At 39.4% G+C, this 23,656-nt stretch overlaps 1 protein-coding gene across 3 annotated transcripts in view; it reads right to left on the bottom strand.

Annotated features, from left to right (window-relative positions):
• The window catches only part of FZD6 (frizzled class receptor 6), a 37,800-nt gene extending 22,230 nt beyond the window's left edge, over positions 1-15,570 (bottom strand). Inside the window, exons 1-2 of one of the 3 annotated variants that reach the window (XM_029223273.1) lie at positions 15,457-15,570; positions 14,154-14,486 (exon numbers count right to left, since the gene is read on the bottom strand). In XM_029223273.1, coding sequence (XP_029079106.1) covers positions 14,154-14,330 — 177 coding nt within the window. In that variant the 5' untranslated portion in view covers positions 14,331-14,486; positions 15,457-15,570. Of the gene's footprint in view, positions 1-14,153; positions 14,487-15,456 lie in introns of those variants that run through there. The other 2 variants (XM_029223274.1, XM_029223275.1) reach the window with 2 other exon arrangements.
• Positions 15,571-23,656: the final 8,086 nt, after the last annotated feature.

Genomic DNA, 23,656 nt, shown 5'->3' on the forward strand with positions numbered 1-23,656 from the left:
CATGAAACAAAACTCAACAAATGTTCACAGGACACATTAATCAAAGACAGTAAAACCTCAAACTATGGTTATCATATTCAGATGATACATGTACCTCCTGAAGCAGGTAATTCTGGAACAGGTAATTTTTAAAATCAATCTATCTATCTAAAAAAAATTTTTTTTGGCCACGCCACGCAGCTTGCAGTATCTTAGTTCCCCGACCAGGGATCGAAACCGTGCCCCCTGCAGTGCAAGCTTGGAGTCCTAACCACAGGACACCAGGGAATTCCCTGGAACAGATAATTTTAGAACAAATAATAGCACTTTAAATAATGGATAGTCAGCCTGTTATTGAACTCATCCCAAATGGTTGAAAAAACAGAATGAGCATATTTCCCTAATTGTTTAAATAAAATTCTTGACAGGAATCTTTTATGTTCTTCCACAAAATGTCCTAGGTATCATTCTCAGAAACCAAACCTTGACTGAGATGGAAAGACTACTAACCTGACTCACTGTGACATTTCTTGTGTCCTTAATCTTTTTTTTTTTTTTTTTTTTTTTTTTGCGGTACGCGGGCCTCTCACTGCTGTGGCCTCTCCCGTTGCGGAGCACAGGCTCCGGACGCGCAGGCTCAGCGGCCATGGCTCACGGGCCCAGCTGCTCCGAGGCATGTGGGATCCTCCCGGACCGGGGCACGAAGCCGTGTCCCCTGCATCGGCAGGCGGACTCTCAACCACTGCACCACCAGGGAAGCCCTTGTGTCCTTAATCTTATACTCAGAATATCATATTATTAAACTAGTATTTAGCATGGTAAGTGCTATGTAAACCCATGAACTGAGCAATGATTCAAACTTTCTAGGCTCTTCAGTCCATTCCCTCTCTCCTCCCTGAACGACACACCTTCTTCAACTCTCTCAGTAACCCAGAGCCTTCATGGTCTCATGCAAGAATTTCTCCTTTTCAAATTTTATTCTCAAAGAAGGCTCAGAAACTCCCACAATAACTAACCACAGCATAAAAAAAAAATCAATGCTGCTTTTGAAATTCTAGCATTAAGTAATAATTAAAATAGTCCTGTTGATTATACTTTTAACACTCAGAGAAATAAAAGGTAGGAAACTTTAAGAAAATGGTCAGTTCCTGGTAGAAATCCTGTGGTAGTTACTATCAGTACTAGCAAGAACAAGAAAGAAGAGGGTAATTAAGAAGGCAAACTATACCTCCATTCTGAAAAAGAGCAGAGCCAAACTATGATATATAGACAATGAGAACCAAAATATGTGGAGTATTTTATATAATCCTTTGCTGGAAATAATGCCAGCATTGTAATTCTGGTTCCAGCTCTGTCATTAACTGCTGGTGTCACCTTTGGCAGATAATTTTCTGTCTTTGAGTCTCAGAGCATTCATCAGTAAAATGAACATGATGAACTACTGGATGGTCTCTAAGGACACTTTATGGCTCAGAAAGTTTATGAAGAGGGTAACAAAGACTTGAATAGCAGAGCTGGACATAAATTTCAAAGCAACTGTAGGTACCACAATGAAATTTTCTCCTTGTTAGTTAACTAACTCTGTCTTGCACTGAGTTTTACAATGAACATTTCCATATCCATCTGCCCAGCAGTCCTATTTTGGGGAATCCCAAAGTAGGTGGGATGCTACAGAAGCTTAAGGACAGATGCAGGGGTGCAACCTGACAACATAGGGACATAATCTAAGCTTGGCCAGGTGGATGCTCCAGGTATTGAGATTCTTGTATAAAAGAACAGTCAGATTATTTGAGGCAGTTGCAGTGGGATCAATAATACCCACAGTGCCAAAATAAGTGTCCAGGGACAATGGTTCAGGAAGTGTCCACTGGCATTGGCACTGGTGACAGGCTGATCTTATGGTATGATCTTAGCTGTGTTCTGGTTCCCTATGCTTCTCCTTGGTTCTCCAGCCTCTCCATTGATCCGACAAGCTACCCAACATCTACCCATTTTCTGCTTCAGTTAGTCAAAGTTGGTTTCTATTGTTTGCAACCAAGAAGACCAACTGGCATAAAAATTATATAAAGAACAAGTTGTAAGTGACCTCGGTGAAATGGGAAGAATTCTAGAACTGGTTTTCTGGACTAACTGGGGCCAAAAGCGAGCAAACATTCTGTCAGTATTTAAAGATGGAAATCTGGCAGCCCATGGTATATAGCAGAAAAACAACTAATTGTATTATCCTTATAATCACTTAGATTAAAAGAACTTCTTAGAATTATGTGCCCAGTGAAGACAAGGCGGAGTGGCTGCTGCCAGACAAGCAGAGAAAGGTATAAAGACCATCACGTATTCAAGGACTATGGGCTGAAGTGAGTGCTTCTAGGGGCGCTGTTCGGCTTAGGAAGAGAGCGACATACTGGCATCCCTGAATTCTTGGCTCAAGGTGTGGAGTGAAACAGAAAGATTAAAAAGATGCAGACCACTCCAGATTGGTAGGTGGCAGATTTAATAAGCAAGAAAACTTAAATACGAGACTTGTCTTGGGATGAGCAGATCTCCGTACCCGCCCGCCAGAATCTTAAAAGTTTATATAGAGGCCTTCACTGGGCTCAGTCACACATACTGTCCAGGTGATCTCAGCACCACTTTACTATCTCAAGGCTGAAGCTGAAAACCAAAGGCACAGTTTGATCCTGCAGGTTGCCAAATTATATCAGTTAAATTTGCTTCCCTTTCACATTGGAGATCCAGTGATATTGTGATAAGAAGGCAGTGGGATGTCAAGATCTGAAGCAGGGATACATGACAAGGTTCAGAGTCCCCACACAGGACTCTGAACCCCCAGCCCTCAAAGCAGACCCTCATCCCTGGTCTGTTGAGGCACTCATCTGAAAGATTTACTTTGTAAGAAGCAAATAAATAGCCTCATACCCCATCCCCACCACGCTTCAATGTCTCAATCTATAAGAAGAGTTCTACCCCATCATGCCTGGGAGGGTCAAGTCAAAATTAAATCTGAAAAAAAGGATTATACATTATTTGTAAGACACTATACATTTATATTGGTTTGAGGGTGCTGGGTTATGGAGGAAAGAACAAAATTTTAGATGGTGCTAATACTGATAGGAGTGTATTGATTCTAGATTCAACGTGCTAGCTTCAGAGACTGGGCTTTTTACAGGGGCTTGGTGGGACCCTGTTGGAGGAGATAATCGAGAGGACATGACGCATGAGCTGGACCCTGGCAAACGGAAGTCCCTCATCCCCTCTCCTGTCCTTTGAAGGTATGTTCCACTGGCCTTCCCCGCACTACAAGCTGCCCAAGGCCTCAGCCTTGAGAGTAAAGTGGTGCTGAGATCACCTGGACGGTATGTGTGACTGAGCCCAGTGAAGGCCTCTATATAAACTTTTAAGATTCTGGCAGGTGGGTGCGGAGATCTACTCTTCTTGTGGCCACCCAAGACAAGCCTCATATGTAAGTTTTCTTGCTTATTAAATCTGCCACCTACCAATCTGGAGTGGTCTGCCTCTTCTTCAGTCTCTCCCTGCCCTCTGTGTACAGGGGCCAATTTCAGATTACACAGGGGCAACTCCGGAGGAGGATGCGAACTAACAGATCCCAAACCCAACCCAGTGTAATTTCCCAAGCCCAGGTGTGTCTACTTCAAATAGCTGTATTTCACAATAGCACAATCACCATACTGGCTTCCTGGATAAACATTTTTATGGTCGAGGTGGCAAAACAAAAAACATTAGAGGTCTCCCTCTACCATGATAGAAAATCAAAAGCAATACTGTAGACAGGGCTTTCAGAGATGAGTGACATCATCAAAAACAGATTCAGGGGTAGTAATCGGTGGCACCTGTCCATTTTAACTGGATATGTTATTAATACATTGTCTTAAGCAACCTTAATCAAATGGCTAAAGTACTTTTCCAGATGTGATCTCTCTACTATAGCAAATCAGTACAGCCTTGGCAACACATATGCAGCTCTAATCTGGCCAATGCTTTTTCCTCCAAAAGGAATTTACTTTCACCTAACAAGGACAGCAACACATCTTCCCCAACTTGCCTTAGAGCAGTCATTCTCAAAGAGTGGTCCCTGAAGCAGCAACAGCACGCCCCACTGGAAACTTGTTAGAAGTAAATTCTCCATTCCACCCCAGATCAACTGATTCGGGAATTCTGGAGGTGGTGTCAGTGATCTGTGTTTTAACAAGCCCTTCAGACGATTCTGATGCACACCAGAGTGTGAGAAGCACCACCTTAGAGTAATATCAGCTCTTCAGCTCTGTGCCTCAATTTCATTTGACCAGAGACTCTAACCATATCACTATTTCACAGGACATCACGCTGGCCCATCATATTTAGGACATAAAGCTGGTGAGGCCATAGGTATGTACCAATGAGGAGATTAACCCTACATAAATAAAAGGAACCTTCCACTTTGATTCTGCTAATGGTTCCTGGTAGACATTGGACACAATTATGGGACATCTAGAGATCATCAGCCCAAGACCTCTCATGAACTGGGTGTTTTCTAGTCACCTATTTATGACATCAGGTGTAGCCCATATGATTGCCTCTTCAAGTGGCCGGAGTAGATTTTAAAGACACAGGAAAGCAGCATGAGCGTACTACTCACACTCTCAGAATGCCTACTTCTGTCACACTGCACCTTGTCCTTAAAACACACCAGCTAGCTCCCCATGATCTAATGACATGATAATGGAAGGGACCATAGTATAGACCCGGCGTTGCTGGTGCTATAAGATCCTGAAGAGAAACTCTGGGTTAAAAGGCTAATAGAGAGGGATCAAAAGAAGAAAAATATTTTGATTTTAAGAAATACATAAAGCTAAGTCTAAGCAGAGTGGGCTTGTGGCAGTATCTCGCCTGCACCTTGCCTCCCTTAGCAATAAAGATGCAGGTTATATAGACATTTGTCACTTTCCTGAAGCATGAATCAGAATCCCCCTGGTACATGGAAGAAGCCACTTTACTAGTGACCAAGGCCAAGTGACCGTAAAGCATCTGATTCTCATCGCAGGATTTGTGCTTTCTACTCATGGTGTCACACAGTAACTCTCAAGAAGTGGTAAGAGCTTTATTTCTTACTTTAAAATGTCACCAAAAAGAAAGCCAACCTCTAGTGATAGTAATGAAAATTGAGAAAAAGTGAAGAAGTTTAAAAAAATGATTAAAAAAAAAAAGTGGTGCGCCTTAGGTAGGCAACAGACTCACTAAAGATCTAAAGGGGTCCTTAAATGTTTACACTTCACAGAGCAAATACTGTCAAAGTGGTTACGAGAGTTGAGTAAATTCTTTGAGAATGTTAATGGACTACTGTATAATCAAGTGGTACAAACTCTGCCACTTATTATCATGAATGTGACCAATCTCAGGCAAGTCAACTTCTTTTTAAAAAATGCAAACCAGGGCCTGGAATACAAGACAAGAATAAAAAACAGAAATTTGCATTATTTCCACAACAGAAAACATGTTATTTTTTAAGTAGTTCTTAGCGAGCACTACAAATTTTAAACTATTTCTCCAAAAGACCTTTCCTTTAGAAATTAGACAAAGATATATAGTAAGTGGTTGGTACTGCAGAATAATCTGTCCACTGAAGAGTCAATTATTTAACTTAAAACTTGTAACTTAGAGAATGTGGCCAAGATGGTGGAATAGGAAGACTCTAAGCTCACCTCCTCCCACGGGCACACCAAAATTACAGCTTTACAGAGTGACTATTGATGAACACAACCTGAAGACTAGCAGAAAAGATTTTCCACCTCTAAGAATATAAAGAAGGAACCACAATGAGACAGTTAGGAGAGGTAGTAATACAGTACAGTCAAGACCCACTCCCCAGGGTAGGTAACCCATAAATGGAAGGATAATCACAATTGCAGAGGTTTTCCCCAAGGAGCCAGGGGTCTGAGCCCTACATCAGGCTCCCTAGCCTGGGGGTCCCGCGCTGGGAAGATGAGCCCCTAGAATGTCTAGCTTTGAAGGCCGGCAGGGCTTGCATACAGAAGAGCTGGAGAGGTGCAGGAAACAGACACTCCACTCTTAAAGGGCACATGCAAAACTTCACACACTCCAACTCCCAATGCAGAGGCAGTAATCTGACTGGGTCAGACCCTCTTACTGATCTTAGAAAGGCTCCCAGAGAGGCAGAAGGCCAGGACTCCCCCGGGGGAAACAGACATTGGCAGCATCCATTTTGGGGAGCTCATTCTACCACAAGGACACTGGTCCTGGCAAGCACCATTTTGGAGTCTTCCCTCTAGCCTATTAGTGGTAAGTGGGTACCACTACCTCTGGCAGCCACCACACAAGGCAGGGACTTGCAGCCAGCAGGGCTGGGGACCAGCCTCACCTACCAGGGTGCTCACAGTTGTTAGCCCTGTCACAACAGAAGGGCCCACACAGCCCACATAGTGGGCACCCCTAGAGCATACAGCTCTGGTGGCCAGAGGGGAGTGTTCTACTGGGCCCCACAAGACGTCTCTTACATAAGACCAATTCGCCAAGATTGGGAAACATAACTTACCTACCCAATACATAGAAATAAGCACAAGCAATCTGGCAAAATGAGGAGACAGAGGAATATGTTCCAAATGAAGGAAAAAGACAGAACCTCAAAAGAAGAACTAAGTAAAGTGGAAATCAGCAATCTACCAGATAAAGAGTTCAAGACAATGATCACAAGATGTTCAACAAACTCAGGAGAAGAACGGATGAACACAGTGAGAAATTTAATAAAGAGTTCAAAATTATAAAGAAGAACTAAACAGAACTGAAGAATACAATAACTGAAATAAAAAATACACTAGAAGAAATCAACAGTAGATTAGATAATACAGAGAATCAGATCAGTGAGCTGGAATACAGAGTAGTGAAAATCACCCAAGCTGAAGAGAAAAAAGAATTTTTAAAAAATGAGGACGGTTTAATTTAAGAGACCTCTGGGACAACATCAAGCATACTAACAATCTGCATTATGAGGGTCCCAGAAGGAGGAGAAAGAGAGAAAGGGGCAGCTAATTTATTTGAAGAAAACTTGTAACTTGAAAAACTATAATTCACATTCAGGTACACATTCAACAAACATTAATGAATGAATACATACATATATACAAACTAGAGTAATAAAACTTCATTATCTACATGCCACATTCTCAAGGAAAGGAAAAAATCACAACACAACAGTCTTCCCATGGTCTAAAAGAACCATGTCTCTTTGCGGACAGGCTCTCCTGAAGGCATAACTAATAATATCCCAGACTGTGGAATAACAAGGAATGACCCTAGGGATTTTGTGCCTATCAGCAGAGACTCCCAGGAGAAATACTGTCCTCTGTTCACATACAGGTCTAACCCTGATTCTGCAGACTCAGAATTAGTCAAGGTACTTTCCCTACTACTGCAGTACAATGTCAGAAAGGAAGGTAAGTTTATAGTTTCTACATTTAAAACGCAACAGTAGCCACTATACACACAACTGATCTGGAATACTTTTCTATATTTATTTCATTTTAAATGACTCAATAGCTTACTTTCAGAATAATTACACCTATTTTCAGAAAGTCTTCCCTAAAAAATAAAGAGGTTAGTCACACTAAACATTTTCTTTCCTTTTGTATGGGGTAGAAGAGTGGAGAATAAGGAGGAAAGGGAGGGGTCCACTAGACTCATCTAAAAGCAGATGAATATGTTTAAAAACCAATAGAAACAGATTTTTTCTTTAAAGTTTTTTATACAGTTTTTCTCCATCCCTTTATTTTTAATTGATTAGAGACATTTTACTAGTGCATACTAACAGGTGGAAAGGAAAGGAGTTGGTTTTTTTTTTTTTTTTTTGGCTCACTTCCCTTTAGACTGTTCAAAAGTAGAACAACCACATGCTGTTCCAAACACAATACATGACTTAGCTTTGCCTAGGTCTTAATGAAGGCAATTCAAAAAGAAAAATACAAAATTCTGGTCTCCATTTTCCCTAGATCAGTCTCAGCTCTTTCTGGATGAAATCAGTCTCTCAAGGGACATCAACCTCACAATTTGAGAAACAATGCTCTAGATATGAAACAAAAAGCAACACAATGGAAAACCAGCAACCATTTGTTTTTCCACTTGGGAGAGTTAGACTGTACAACATCCTTTTCATTACAAAGCCAAGTTACTATTCAGAATTGTAAATTAACTCTTTGTAGTAATACAAATGACTTCAGTCTCAGATAATAAAGTAAGGAAAAAATCAAAGTCCCTTTTTTCAAGCAATCGCTGAAACAAAACTAAAGGACCAGGATATCTCAGTCAGATCCTTTGGTTTGTGATAAATTTGACTTAAAATTATCTGGAAAGAAAATAACACATAACACATATGGTAACATATTAATAAGAATGCACAATAATGATTTTTATTACATGCTTTATGTGTGTAATCCTTAAGAACATTTTCAAGTACTTTAAACCAGGGTTCAGCAAACTACAGTCTGTGGGCCAAAACTGATGCACTATCTGTTTTTATAAGTAAAGTTTTATTGAAACATCCACACTCATTTGTATTGGCTACAACTGAAGAGTTGAATAGCTGTGACAGAGAGTGAATGTCTTGCAAAGCCAAAAATATTTATTATTTACCCCTTTAAAGAAAATGTCTGCATTCCCTGCTCTAAACCACTGGGTCTCAAATTTTAACACTCGTAAGAAACACCTGGACAGCTTGTTAAATCAGTTTCCTGAGCTCTACTTTCACAGATCATGATTCAGTAGGTTGGAATGGGGTCCATGAACTTGCATTTCTAACAAGCTCACAACCTACTGGTCTATGAACTAAAGTTTGATAACCACTGCCCTAAACCATCTCATATAATCACAGATCAGCAATGACCACAAATGTTATAAATTCTATAAACCAGTATAACTATCACACATAATGAAAACTAAGGCATAAAAGAGGAGGGAAATAGATCTCTTGACTTACATGAAATTCTTGGTAGCTAAGAAGGCACAACTGGTTGCCATAATCATCAGATAATTCTTCAGCCCCTCATCCTAACGTTAATTCATAGTAAACACTGGAAATTCAACCAGGCCCAGCAGGAGCCAAAGGCAGTTGGGTTGGAAGTGTAAAACACAATCAGTTCTTTAGAGAAACTATAAAACACTTTTTAAAAGTAAAAGCTGAGGTATATTCAGTTATAATTTAGTATTTGACTGGACTATAGATTAAGTACTAAAGTACAATGTTTGAAAAGAAATCTGACACATATAGTTTATAATACAATGGTCCAATCAAAAGATAATTCTTTCACTCCATATAAATATAAATGGTTAAAAAATCTAATCTTTTGAATAAATTCAAAATAAACATGTGTCACGCTAATAATGGCAAAGAACATAGAGGATATCAACTAATGTATTTTATTAGAACTAGGCTCAGGCAGATCAAAGGTGGATGATATGTAAACCACATAAAAATATTAGGGCCTTTCAAAAACAGAAATATAGATCAATGGAACAGGATAGAAAGCCCAGAGATAAACCCACGCACATATGGTCACTTTATCTTTGATAAAGGAGGCAAGAATATACAGTGGAGAAAAGACAGCCTCTTCAATAAGTGGTGCTGGGAAAACTGGACAGGTACACGTAAGAGTATGAAATTAGAACACTCCCTAACACCACACACAAAAATAAACTCATAATGGATTAAAGACCTAAATGTAAGGCCAGACACTATCAAACTCTTAGAGGAAAACATAGGCAGAACACTCTATGACATAAATCACAGCAAGATCCTTTTTGACCCACTTCCTAGAGAAATGGAAATAAAAACAAACAAATGGGACCTAATGAAACTTCAAAGCTTTTGCACAGCAAAGGAAACCATAAACAAGATGAAAAGACAACCCTCAGAATGGGAGAAAATATTTGCAAATGAAGCAACTGACAAAGGATCAATCTCCAAAATTTACAAGCAGCTCATGCAGCTCAATATTAAACAAACAACCCAATCCAAAAATGGGCAGAAGACCTAAATAGACATTTCTCCAAAGAAGATATACAGATTACCAACAAACACATGAAAGAATGCTCAACATCATTAATCATTAGAGAAATGCAAATCAAAACTACAATGAGACATCATCTCACACCAGTCAGAATGGCCATCATCAAAAAATCTACAAACAATAAATGCTGGAGAGGGTGTGGAGAAAAGGGAACCCTCTTGCACTGTTGGTGGGAATGTAAATTGATACAGCCACTACGGAGAACAGTATGGAGGTTCCTTAAAAAACTACAAATAGATCTACCATATGACCCAGCAATCCACTACTGGGCATATACCCTGAGAAAACCATAATTCAAAAAGAGTCAAGTACCAAAATCTTCATTGCAGCTCTATTTACAATAGCCAGGACATGGAAGCAACCTAAGTGTCCATCAACAGATGAATGGATAAAGAAGATGTGGCACATATATACAATGGAATATTACTCAGCCATAAAAAGAAACGAAACTGAGTTATTTGTAGTGAGGTGGATGGACCTAGAGTCTGTCATACAGAGTGAAGTAAGTCAGAAAGAGAAAGACAAATACTGTATGCTACCAGCTACCACATATATATGGAATCTAAGAAAAAATAAATTGTCATGAAGAACCTAGGGGTAAGATGGGAATAAAGACACAGACCTACTAGAGAATGGACTTGAGGATGTGGGGAGGGGGAAGGGTAAGCTGTGACAAAGTGAGAGAGTGGCATGGACATATATACACTACCAAACGTAAAATAGATAGCTAGTGGGAAGCAGCCGCATAGCACAGGGAGATCAGCTCAGTGCTTTGTGACCACCTAGAGGGGTGGGATAGGGAGGGTGGGAGGGAGGGAGACGCAAGAGGGAAGAGATATGGGAACATATGTATATGTATAACTGATTCACTTTGTTATAAAGCAGAAACTAACACAGCATTGTAAAGCAATTATACTCCAATAAAGATGTTAAAAAAATAAAAAATAAAAAAAATAAAAATATTAGTGCCTTTCACGTAGACTCTGCAGAAGATAAAGGTGGAAGGTAAAGATTTGGAGGGAAAATTCTCATTGATGATTTATTAGAATAAGAAACATCTCCCTTTCCTTTATTTAGCCTTCATTGAACATCTACCATGCTCAGAGGCACTGTACACTGTACTAGACATTAGAAATAGAAATGAATAAACATCCCTACTCTCAACAACCTCAAAAGCTAGGGAGAGAGCCATGTAATTAAGTGCAATACAGCACGGTAAGTATAAGAACAGCTGTATATATTATGTACTATCAGAGTGTAGAGAGTGGCTGATTAAATATGCTTGGGAGAAAGGTGAAAGGAATACTTCGCTAAACACAGAGTTATTGCTTTAACTGAGATGTAAAGAAATTGAGCAGATGAAGAAGGGTAGGTAAGGAGCCCAGGAGGCAGTGGATACAATATGTGCAACTGTACGGAAGTGAGAGGGAGTAATATGGATCTGAATTCTACATCTACAAACAGGTCAGCTTGGCCGAAGCAGAGTGTGTAACATGGGAAGCAACGAGATGGGAAGCCGGACAGGAAGGCAGAGTCTCATATAAAGAACCTTAGGTGCTGCACTAGTCAGGTCTTTATTTTTCCAGCTTTAGGGAAATGGTGAAGAATTTTAACCCCAGAGTGGACTGCATGGATTTGCATTTTACTGAAATCACTTTGGCAACACCAGAGAGGACAGGCTGAAGCCAAAGGATTTTATTTTTGACCTAAAAATTTTGACAAGACTTTGTATTCAAGGCATGGATGAGAAACAGAAAGGTAGAACTGATTAGAGGTTAAAAAAAAAATCTCCCAGCTTAATTTTTATCAAAATGAAGTTTAGGAAGAAGCAGCAAAGATTGAAATTAACACAGGACATTCTAATCTTAGGAAATATTTTCTTTTTTATCTAATAAGGTCAAGGATAAAATAAACACCCCACAAAAACCGTTAAAGATGACATTATGGTCCATGTTGACAGAGAAGACTGCATCAGATTATAGCGCTCAGATCTTGGACAAATCATAACTTTTCTGGGCTTCAGTTTCTTCACCTATATAATGACAGGTTCAAAGCTTCCTAACCTGGGCTATAAACAGATGTACATTTCAATATAGTTGGTTTCCTCTGTAATCCTACTTATGTTATTTAAATTTTAAAATTCTGAGAATGGGTCAATGGCACAAAAGAGGATAAGAAGCTCTGCATGATATTTAAGTCACAACTCTCGAATTATAGAATTTTGGACATTCAATACAGGAACTAAAAGAGAATGCCACTGGCTAAGGAAAAATAAGAACGGGGCAATAGGAAAAGCGTAATACACTGAACCAAAAAGATAATTTATAGGGACTTAAAGTCTGATTTAGGTTGATATTATTTTGCCTTTCCATTTCCCTTTCTTCTTTTGTAAATGTAGGTTAATGCTGGTATTAAATGACTGCTTGATGGCTTTCTTTTATATCCTTAAACCAACTGAAATGTGATTTATGGAATAAAACTTAATAATAAAGGCTAAGAGAAAGTGTAGATTATATAATGAGGAGATTAGTAATGTCAGCAATCAAATAAAGGAGGGAAGAACAAAAATGCCTTCTTAATATCAAGTCCAGACACAAAACTACCTGGGAAAGAAGCTAGGTAAATGAAAAATAACCTTTTTTGGGTCAGAAACAATTGGTTTTAAAAAGACATGTCTAGAACAAAAACTAGTTCTTATCATCTTATAATTACAGTTTTTAATAGCAGGGATGCATCTCTCCCTATCTTCATAATGGTACTCTATGATAAGGAATTCTAAATTATCTGAATTTATAAGGTCAATGTCAGCATTCAAAATGCATGTAGCTACTATACAAAAAGGAGACCAGATTTAAAAAAATTTTTAAGAACTCTATAAGATATGAGTTATAAAACACTTATCAGAAAAAATGTGAATGAAGGTTATAATTATTCCTTGAAGTTACTCACACTACATACTTTATTTAATCAGATTAAACAATCAAAATGGTTCTGATTAACCAATGGAAGTCTCACCACATCATCTGTTCAGTGTTCAAAAAGACACCTTGCACTGGTTTGAAAAACCATTGAAAGATTATAGTAATATAATTTGCAATATCTTTTAAAAGCACTTCTACTTAGTATTCAAAAGCCTTCCTATTTTAGACATGAGTCTACAATGAGGTAGCTGGACAACTATTCAACTAAACAACAGTGGAAGACTTTAGAAGCTGCGAAAGCAAGTCTGGTCAGTTTTTAAAGCTGTGTCTATATTAAAACTGCCGGGGTTTCAACTTTAAGAAACAATCTGAGGGGAAAAAGCCTTTACTATCCTCAGTTTTTCTGGAAAAAAACTACAGAAACGTTTGTCTTCTTTCCTTCATGAAAGTTATCCACCTAACAGATCTGTAGGAGAGGACAGGTTTCTACAGGTAACTCTTTCTTCCCACACCTCCCTAGCAATCTGCGTTATCTCTAAACCAGAGGCAGGTAACTGAGGCACCTGAGGCAATCTTTAGTGTCGCTCTGCTCCTCCCCTGACGTGTGTGTTGTTTTTTGTTTTTTTTTTAAACAGGTATCTTACAAAGAATACTTGAAGCACTATGCTTAAAGAAAAAATCACTTTTTAGCAAAACACTATCTACAGCCCCAAAATCTTCTAGTCATTGATTTGCTTCAGAAAAACAGGGCCAAGTGAACATAACAACTACTTATGAAAATATATGTAATCCAAGCACTTTTAGTCCAGGCAATATAGATTACACGTTCAATCAATTAGGAAAATTCAGAATTCACATTTCTAGAGGAACTACCAAAATTTACTCAGGAGAGCAAAATATTTGACAGGTGCAAGACATTGCAAAATCATTCATAACTATGCTTCGTATAAAATGAACCCGATCTTAAGCAAATCCACTAAGCAGGGCCACAGATGTACACGAGCGCAAGTTAGTAGGGAGATTTAATTCTCAAAGGGATTTATTCAAAGTAGGACTTATATACAACTTGAAGAAATCCCCTACTGTGTCTGTGTTTTTTTTTTTTTAAAAAAGGTCCTATTTATAGTTTATTCCAGAAAAGAGCATAAACTATTTTTCCATAAAGATACGAAGAACTACTCACCTCCATTTCCACAGCTGCAATACTCTGGTCATAATGACCCATCAGATTAGGGAAAAATGTCATGTTGTAGGCCATTTTCATACATCTGGGAACAGTAATTGGTTCACAGGTGAAAAGACTGTGCCCTCGTATGAGGGGTAGAAAAATACATGTCCACAAAAATGTAAACGTTTCCATTCTCTTCAAATTCCTAATTTTACCACATGGCTTGGATTAATCGCTCTTTTCATTCTCAGATTTCCATCCAAAGATAAAATGCTCGAATTCCTCGTTTAGTTATTTTACCATTTTGAAGGAAGCCCTTTTTCCTGAAAATGAGTTCTGGGTCAATTACTGTAAAAACAACCAAAAGGGTGTATCAGCAACGTTTGTCATAGACTCAAATGCGTACGTCAAAGTGCAGAGTTAAGATTTTCACCCTAGGTAACTAACACCGGAAAAACGACGGAAAATTTCGTCCCATCGAGATCCTCTTCCACCTGCCTTGGCACAGAATCTATCGCCTGCTGAGGAAGTCTCATCTCTAGGGAACGGATGATAGGAGGCTTGCGCTGTACGGAACACAGGGTAAAAGGGGGGCACTGGATGAGTGAGATGGAGAAAATGGTGGGGATAGGAATAAGTTAAGAAGGGCTGATAAAATTGTAAAACCTAAAAGCCCCTGTTGGCTATCTTATTACGCACAAGAAAACCGAGTCCCGGGGAAATTCCTTAAGATCTCATGAGTTCTTCAATTCTTTAAAGACTCTAAAGGGCGAGTTTTTGTGGCACTCTTCTGGAGACATACTTTTACGTTTTTAAAAATGCCAAGTAGAGGGTGACTTCCAGGATTCCGACTGCGGAGGAGCGAAACTAGTATTCAAGGGCTGGGGTGAGTAGCGATCTCACGGAAAAGGGAAATGAGCAAAGCTGTCCCGCGGCGGCGACGGAGTTTCGGTGGGAGGGAGGCTGTGGGCCCGGAGCCACGAAAAATCGCACGCCCTCATCCCATCCCCCAACACACACCGATGCCCCGACTTCCAGTGCCAGGCAGGGCAACTCACCCCACCCCGGGCACCTGCCCCGGGCCCAGCGCCGGGCACCTGCCCCTGGCCCCGCGGGGACCGGCATCGCCTTTCCCCAACTTCCGGGAAAACTTTGGCCGGTGCGGACCGTCCCGCCGCCGCCGCCGCCGCCTTCCCTACACCTGCGGCAACAAGCGCGCGCCCCCCGCCCGCCCCGCACCCCTCGAGGCCCGCCCCCGCTCACCCCGGCACCCGCCCGGCCGCGGCCGCCCGCCCAGTCGGGGCCCGAGGACCCTCACCTCGGGCGGTGGTCGAAGGCACCTTCCTCCCCGTCCCCGTCCAGCCCACCGTACCCCCGCGACCAGAGACGGCTCCCGGGAGTGTCCGGGACTCTAGCCACCTCAGGAGCCGCACCGGGAGCGAGAGCTGAGGAATCCCGCGAGACTGCGCCGCCAGGTCTGGCGGGCAGGTCACGGCTCGCGGCGGCAGCGGCGGGTCTGGCTCTCCGCCCGGGCCCCGCCCGCGCTGCGCCGCCCGGGCCTTGTTCTGGGCCGGCCCCGCCGGGCCGGGTTGAGCGGTGTCGCGGTGTCGGGGTTCCTCTGTTGGGCCGGGGAGCCCCCTTCACTTTGCCGTCTCTTATGTGCCGTCCAGAGGGGTTCAGCCTAGAATCCCAAATAAAGCTTCTTTTAGAAGAACCCAACTTATTCCGAATTTCAGGAGCCAAGAATTCTTAAACGGGGCCAATTTGCTCTGGAAAGTCAGTTGCCCAAGTGACCTTAGTTGGAGAGTGGGTAACTTGCTGGGTATCTGTCTTAAAAAAACAAAACAAAAAACCCTTTTATTAATTCAGGGAGTCTGGTCACCAACTGGAGGCACAGGTGGCAATGGGATTTCAGCCCTGGCAGGTCCTATGTTTTGCTGACGCAGAACCGTAATAGAAAGTTCAACTGCTTTAGGAGTCAACCCAGTTTTTAGTACCAGCTGTGCCACGCGTCATCTCACAGTGCTTACCTATTCATCCCTTCCCTCTAACGTTTGAAAATCACCAGATCTTCATACTGTCACCAAGTTTGGTCTTTTCCAGAATGTCATATATTCTATTTTCCAGTGGAATCGTACGGTATGTAGCCTTTTCAGACTGGCCACTGTCACTCAGTACTATTCCTTCATGTCTTCTCATGGCTTGATAGCTCTTTTTAGTGATAAATAATATTGCATGGTCTGGATGGACCACAGGTTATTTATCCATTCACCTACTGAAGGACATCTTGGTTGATTCCAAGTTTTGGCTCTTATGAATAAAGCTGTTATAAAAAACATCTGTGTGCAGGTTTTTGTGTGGAAGTAAGTTTTCAGTTCCTTTGGGTAAGTAGCAAGGAACCAGACTGCTGGATCATGTGGTAAAAGTATATTCAGTTTTATAAAAGAAAAAAAAAGTGCTAAACTGTCTTCCAAAGTGACTATACCATTTTGCATTCACACCAGCAATGCTTGAGAGTTCCTGTTGTTTAACCCCTTGCCAAGGTTTGATGTTGTTACTGTTCTGGATTTTGGCTATTCTAATAGATGTTTAGTGATATCTCTATTTTAATTTGCACTTCCCTGATGAAATAAGATATGGGCATTTTTTCATGTGCTTATTTGTCATTTGTATATCTTCTTTGATGAGGTGTCTGTTAAGGTCTTTGGCCTGTCTTTTAATTGGGTTGTTGGTTTTCTTATGTTGAGTTTTAAGAGTCCTGTGTATATTTTGGATAATAATCCTTTATCAGGTATATCTTTTGCAAATATTTTCTGCCATTCTGTGGTTTAACGCCTAATTCTGTAGACCTCATCTTTCACAGAGCAGAAGTAATTAATTTTAATGAAGTCCAGTTTGTTAATTTTTTCTTTCATGGATTGTGCCTTTGGTGTTGTATCTAAAAAGTCATCACAAATCCAAGGACTTCTAGATTTTCTCCTATGTTATCTTCTAGGAGTTTTATAGTTTTGTGTTTAAATTTAGGTCTGTGATTCATTTTGAGTTAATCTTTGTGAAAGGTGTAAAATTTGTGACCAGATTTATTTCTTTTTTTGCATATGCAGTTATTACAGCACTGTTTGTTGAAAAGATGATCTTTGCTCCATTGTATTGCCTCTGCTACTTTGTCAAAGATAAGTTGACTGTATTTATATGGGTCTATTTCTGGGCTCTCTATTCTGTTCCATTGATCTATTTGTCTATTCTTTCACCAATACCACACTGCCTTGATTACTGTAGTTTTGTAGTGAGTCTTGAAGTCAGTAGTGTCAGTCTCCAACTTTGTTCTTCCTCAATTCCTCAATATTGAGTTGGCTATTCTGGGTCTTTTTCTTCTCCGTATAAACTTTAGAGTCATTTTGTCAATATCCACAAAATAACTTGCTGGGATTTCATTAAATATATAGATCAATAGATTTGGGAAGCACTAGTTGGGAAGCACTAGCATCTTGGCAATATTGAGTCTTCTTATCCCTGAGCATCAACTATCTCTATTTATTTATTTATTCATTGATTTCTTCCATCAGAGTTTTGTGGTTTTCCTCATATTGATCTTATATATATTTTGTTAGTTTAATGCTCAAGTATTTCATTTTTCAGGATGTTTATGTAAATGGTATTGGGGTTGTTTATTTGTTTTTAATTGGTATTGTATTTTTTATTTCAAATTCATTTGTTCATTGCTGGTATATAGGAAAGCAATGAGATTTATGTTAACCTTGTATCCTGCAAGCGTACTATAATCACTTATTAGTTACAGGAGTTTTTTAGTAGATCTTTCCAGATTTTCTACATAGACAATCGTGTCATCTATAAACAAAAACAATTTTATTTCTTCCCTCCCAATCCGTATACTTTTTCTTTCTTTCTTTCTTTCTTTTTTTTGGTCTTATTGCATTAGCTAGGACTTCCAGTACAATGTTGAAAAGGAATACTGTAGTGAGAAGGAACATTCTTGCCTATTCCTAATCTCAGCAGGAAAGCTTCTAGCTTTCTAGGATGATGTTAGCTGTAGGTTTTTTGTAGATGTTCTTTAGCAGGTTGAGGAACTTCCCCTCTATTCCTAGTTTGCTGAGAGTTTTTATCTTGAATGCGTGTTGGATTTCATCAAGTGTTTTTTTCTGCATATATTGATATGATTATGTGATTTTTCTTCCTTAGCTTGTTGATGTGATGGATTACATGAATTTTCAAATGTTGAATCAGGCTTGTATACCTACGATAAATCTGAAGTCTGCTCTTCTGAAATTAATATAGCTACTCCAGCTTTCTTTTGATTAGTGTTAGTGTGGCATATCTTTCTCCATTCCCTTACTTTTAATCTATATGTGTCTTTATTTTTAAAATGGGTTTCTTGTGGACAACACATTGTTGGGACTTGTGTTTTCATCCACTCTGATGATCTCTGCCTTTTAATTAGTGGATTTTTACCATTGATGTTTAAAGTGATTATTGATATAGTTGGATTAGGATACTATTTTCTATTCATTGCCCTTGGTCTTGTTGCTATTTTTTCCTTCCACTCTTCTGCTTTTTGTGGTTTTAATTGAGCATTTTGTATAATTCCATTTTCTCTCCTTTCTTAGTATATCAATTATACTTCTTTTTTTACTTTTTTTAAAAAATTGGTTGCCCTATTGTTTGCAATATATGTTTACAACTCATCCAAGTCCACTTTCAAATAACACTATACTGCTTCAGGAGTTGTGCAAGTGCCTTATAATTACAAAGCATTCTTAATTCCTCCCTCCCACCCTTTATATCACTGCTGTCATTTATTTCACTTATACATAAGCTATAATCATTGAATATGTAGTTGCTATTACTGTTTTGAAAGAACTGTTATCTCTTAAATCAATTAAGAATAAGGAAAATAAAAGTTTTGGTTTGCTTTTACTTATTCTTTCTCTAATGCTTTTCCTTCCTTTATTAGATCATGTTTCTGACCTATATAATTTTCGTTTTCTCTGAAGAGCTTATTTTAACATTTCTTGCAAGGCAACAAATTCCCTCAATGTTCGACTGAGAAAGTCTTTATTTTTCCTTAACTTTTGAAGGATGATTTTGCAGGATACAGAATTCTAGGTTGGTGGGTTTTTTTCTCTTAACACTAAATATTTCAGTCCAGTCTATTCTTGCTTGCATGATTTCTGAGGAGAAGTTGGATATAATTCTTGTTTTTCCTCCTCCATAAGTAAGATTTTCCCCCCACTCTGGCTTCAAGATTTTTTCTTTATTTTTAATTTTCTGCAGTATGCATTTGATATGCCTAGGTGTAATATTTGTTTTCTGCATTTATCCTGCTTGGTGTTCTCTGAGCTTCCTATATCTGTGGTTTGGTGCCTGACTAATTTGGGGTAGATTCTCAGTCATTATTTCTTCAAATATTTCTTCTGTTCCTTTCTCTCTTTCTTCTCCTCTGGTATTCCCATTACACATATGTTACACTTTTGTAGTTGTCCCAGAGTTCCTGGACATTTTATTTGATTTTTTTTTCAATCTTTTGTCTCTCTTTGCTTTTCAGTTTCGGAAGTTTGTATTGACATATCCTCAAGCTCAGAGGTTCTTTCCTCAACTGTGTCCAGTCTACTAAAGAGCCCATTAAAAGCAGTCTTCATTTCCATTACACTGTTTTTGATCTCTAGCATTTCTTTGTGATTTTTTCTTAGAATTTCCATTTATCTGCTTACATTATCCATTTGCTTTTGCATGTTGTCTACTTTTTCTCTTACAGCTCTTAGCATATTAATCATAGTTATTTTAAATTTCTGATCTGATAATTTCAACATTACTGCCATATCTGAGTCTGGTTCTGATGCTTGCTCTGTTTCTTCAAATTGGGTTTTTTGCTTTATATGCCATGTAACTTTTTGTTGAAAGTCAGACATGATGTACTGGGTAAAAGGAACTTGGGTAAACAAGGCTTCAGTGCTGTGGTGTTAAGGTGGGGGTGGTGTGGGAAGCATTCTATAGACCTATGATTAGGTCTCAGTCTTTTAGTGAGCCTGTGGCCTTGGGCTATGAACTTCACAAGTCCTTCTCAGTTTATATCCCCATTAGGTGGGATAGTATGGCTAGAGTGGGCTGGGATTGGGTATTTCTCTTCCCCCTGGTCAGTTAGGCTCTGATAAAACCCCAATAGATTAGCCTCTGGTAAGATAATTTCTCAGAAGAGCAGGTCTGGTTAAGAACAGAATGCTCTGACATATTTCAAATTTTTTCCTTTTTTTTCCTCCCTGCCAGAAACGTAAGGGGCTTTTTCTCCAATATTCACTGTGAGAATCTGGTAGAGCTTCAGAAAATAAAACTCACAAAAGTGTGGGTATCCCCCAAAGACTGGGTCCCTATGGAGTTTTTAACTCTAGCAGTCTTCTGCACTGAGTCTCCAGGAGTTCATCTATTACAGTTCAGGTTTTCATACCACCTACTGGTCCCCCTGGAGGTTTCTGCCCAGTAAGTTGTTATCCTCTGTTCTGCCTGTTTGTCTCTCCAATTTTGGGAGCAGCAGTTTGCTTTGTGATCTCAATTCTCTAACAGATCTAAGAAAGAGTTGTTGATTTTCAGTTTGTTCAGCTTTTTACTTGTTAGGATGGAGTGATGGCTTCTATACTCTTTACATGCTAGACCAGAAACCCCAATCCTTCATTTTCTAAAATAAGTATTGTTTTAAGAATTTGATTGACAATTCCAACTGCTACTGCCTTAGCAGAACAAAGTTTCTCCAAGAAATTAAATTTTAAAATTCCAAAGCTACAATATTATGTAATTTGGCATTATTATTAATAGAGCACTGGTTATATCAATATGAAAATCATGATTATAACAGCATCATTAATTGATTTTGCTGAAATGAAGGGGAAAAAATAAATTTCATAGAGTAAGTTGTGTGAATTTTTATTTTATTACTTATCCAAACATCTACAGCCTATCACCAGACTATGCAGACACACATGATATTAATTAAATTTTTTCATCGCTGATAGCTTGTCCATACTCATTAAACTACAGCTGTATACATTACAAAATTTTTATCTTGGGATAAATGTAGGAAGACTGAACATATTTTATTTAACAGTTTGTTAGCTTGATTTATGACTTTTAACTATGTAAACATAGAGGTGCAGCTACTATGGAAAACAGTATGGAGGTTCCAAAAAAACTAAAAATAGAGTTGCTGTATGATCCAGCAATCCCACTCCTGGGCGTATATCTAGACAAAATTATAATTTGAAAAGATACATTCACCTCAATGTTTATAGCAGCACTATTTACAATAGGCAAGACATGGAAACAACCTAAGTGTCTATTGACAGATGAATGGATAAAGAAGATGAAGTATATATACACAATAGAATACCACTACTCAGCCATAAAAAAGAATGAAATAGTGCCATTTGCAGCAACATGGATGGGCCTAGGGATTATCATACTAAGTGAAGTGAGTCAGGAAGAGGACAAATACCATTTGATATCCCATACATGTGGAATCTGAAATATGACACAAGTGAACTTATTTACAAAACAGAAACAGACTCACAGACATAGAGAACAAATTTATGGCTATCAAAGGGGAAAGGGGGTGGGGGAGGGATAAATTAGGAGTCTGGGATTGGCAGATACAAACTACTATATATAAAATAGATAAAAACAAAGTCCTACTGTATAGCATTGGAAACTATATTCAGTATCCTGAATGGAAAAACCATAATGGAAAAGAGTATGAAAAAGAATATATATACACGTATAACTGAATCACTTTGCTGTACACCAGAAATTAACACAACATTGTAAATCAACTATACTTCCATAAAAGAAAGAAATAAATAGAGCACGGTGCCCTCCTTTGTACTCTTGCCTGGGGCCTACAAACATGTGGGTAGGCCTGCTTGTGACCACTCACCTGATGCCCAGGCGTTTGGGGGCTGGGGAGCAAACAGCAGTAGGGGGACCTCCACTGGAGGGGTCTGAACTGAGCAGAGGCATAGAAAAGAACAGAGGGAAAGAGAGGAACTTGGGCTGCATGGGCTACTTCCCTCCTGAAGTTTCCTCCCAAACTCTTCTTGGTCTAACCCTTGAAAGCTCTCCCCATGGCTCCAGTCCCTCCAGGTGACACGTGTGAATTTGATGGCTTATTGACTTAATTTAGGGGAGTCTACGGGCACAACATCGAGGATAACCTTTATTTAAAAGCTTTTACTTGATGTTGCCTGTCGAGCCCTGCTTTAAAAGCTAATTACTGCCCTGCAACTAGGTTCACGGGTACCATATGACCTAGAGGGGTGGGATAGGGAGGGTGGGAGGGAGGCTCAAGAGGGAGGGGATATGGGGACATATGTATGCATATGGCTGATTCACTTTGGTGTACAATGGAAACTAACACAGTATTGTGAAGCAATTATACTCCAATAAAGATCTATTCAAAAAAAGAAAAAGCTAATTACTGCAGTGTTTGTAGCATAACAATTAACCTTTTGCTGTGGTTGTATCCATTATGGTTGGCCAGAAATAATACACCTTCTAATTACTACCTCCAGTATTACTGGAAAATAAAAATTTTGGTAGTAACATGACACTGCAGGAAAGAGCCACATATTTTCATGACAGTTTGATGTATAAGATTGCCTTGTTGGAGCTCTGGTATTGTCATTTGCAGGTAAAGAGTTTCATAATGCGAACAAAAAACAGCTTCAGCTCTACTAATGCTTTGAGTTGCATTTTGTGCCTGTGATTTTTACCCTACTTGGTTTTGTTTTTAGTGGCTTCACTACCTTCTATCTGGTCATCTTTAATATTTAATATTTTGTCCCTTTTTCTAGCCAATCAGCTATATTAAGTCAAATACTAGAAACTGTATTTCCCTAAATCTTGTTGCACCTAGAAAAGGGCTTCTGCCTCAAATGTAATGATAAAGATAATAACTAATGTCCTTTGATGTGCAAAGCCAACTTTATACCTAATTGTGCATCATGGGCTGCTCATGACTATATGTCATTTTCTGAAATGGACTTAAAACAAATGGGATAAGTATGTGTTGTAGGGTGATAAGTGGAGGAAAATATGGAATTAAATTTTAGAGAAACTGGAATGAAAGAAATATCACTGTTTCTGCTGTTCAGTAGAAAAGATTTTATAGAGGAGGTGGGCTTTCGGAAGCAATGGAATGTAAAATTTTTGAGAGCTTTGGTGTTCCAGACATGGTATGTGGATTGGGAAACAGGATAGTTTAAAACAATAGGCCTTGTGTGTTTTCACTGGAAGGCAGAGGCAGATTTACCATGAAGCTAATGACCTCAAGCCTCAGAGCTCCATTTAATTTTACATTTGAAATCTGACCTTCTCTTAAAAAGAGCCCCTAGGGCTTCCCTGGTGGCGCAGTGGTTGAGAGTCCGCCTGCCGATGCAGGGGACACGGGTTCGTGCCCCGGTCCAGGAGGATCCCGCATGCCGCGGAGCGGCTGGGCCCGTGAGCCATGGCCGCTG

Source organism: Monodon monoceros, unplaced genomic scaffold, assembly GCF_005190385.1.
Source record: "Monodon monoceros isolate NGI ecotype Baffin Bay Population unplaced genomic scaffold, NGI_Narwhal_1 Super_Scaffold_14, whole genome shotgun sequence".
Lineage (NCBI taxonomy): Eukaryota > Metazoa > Chordata > Mammalia > Artiodactyla > Monodontidae > Monodon > Monodon monoceros.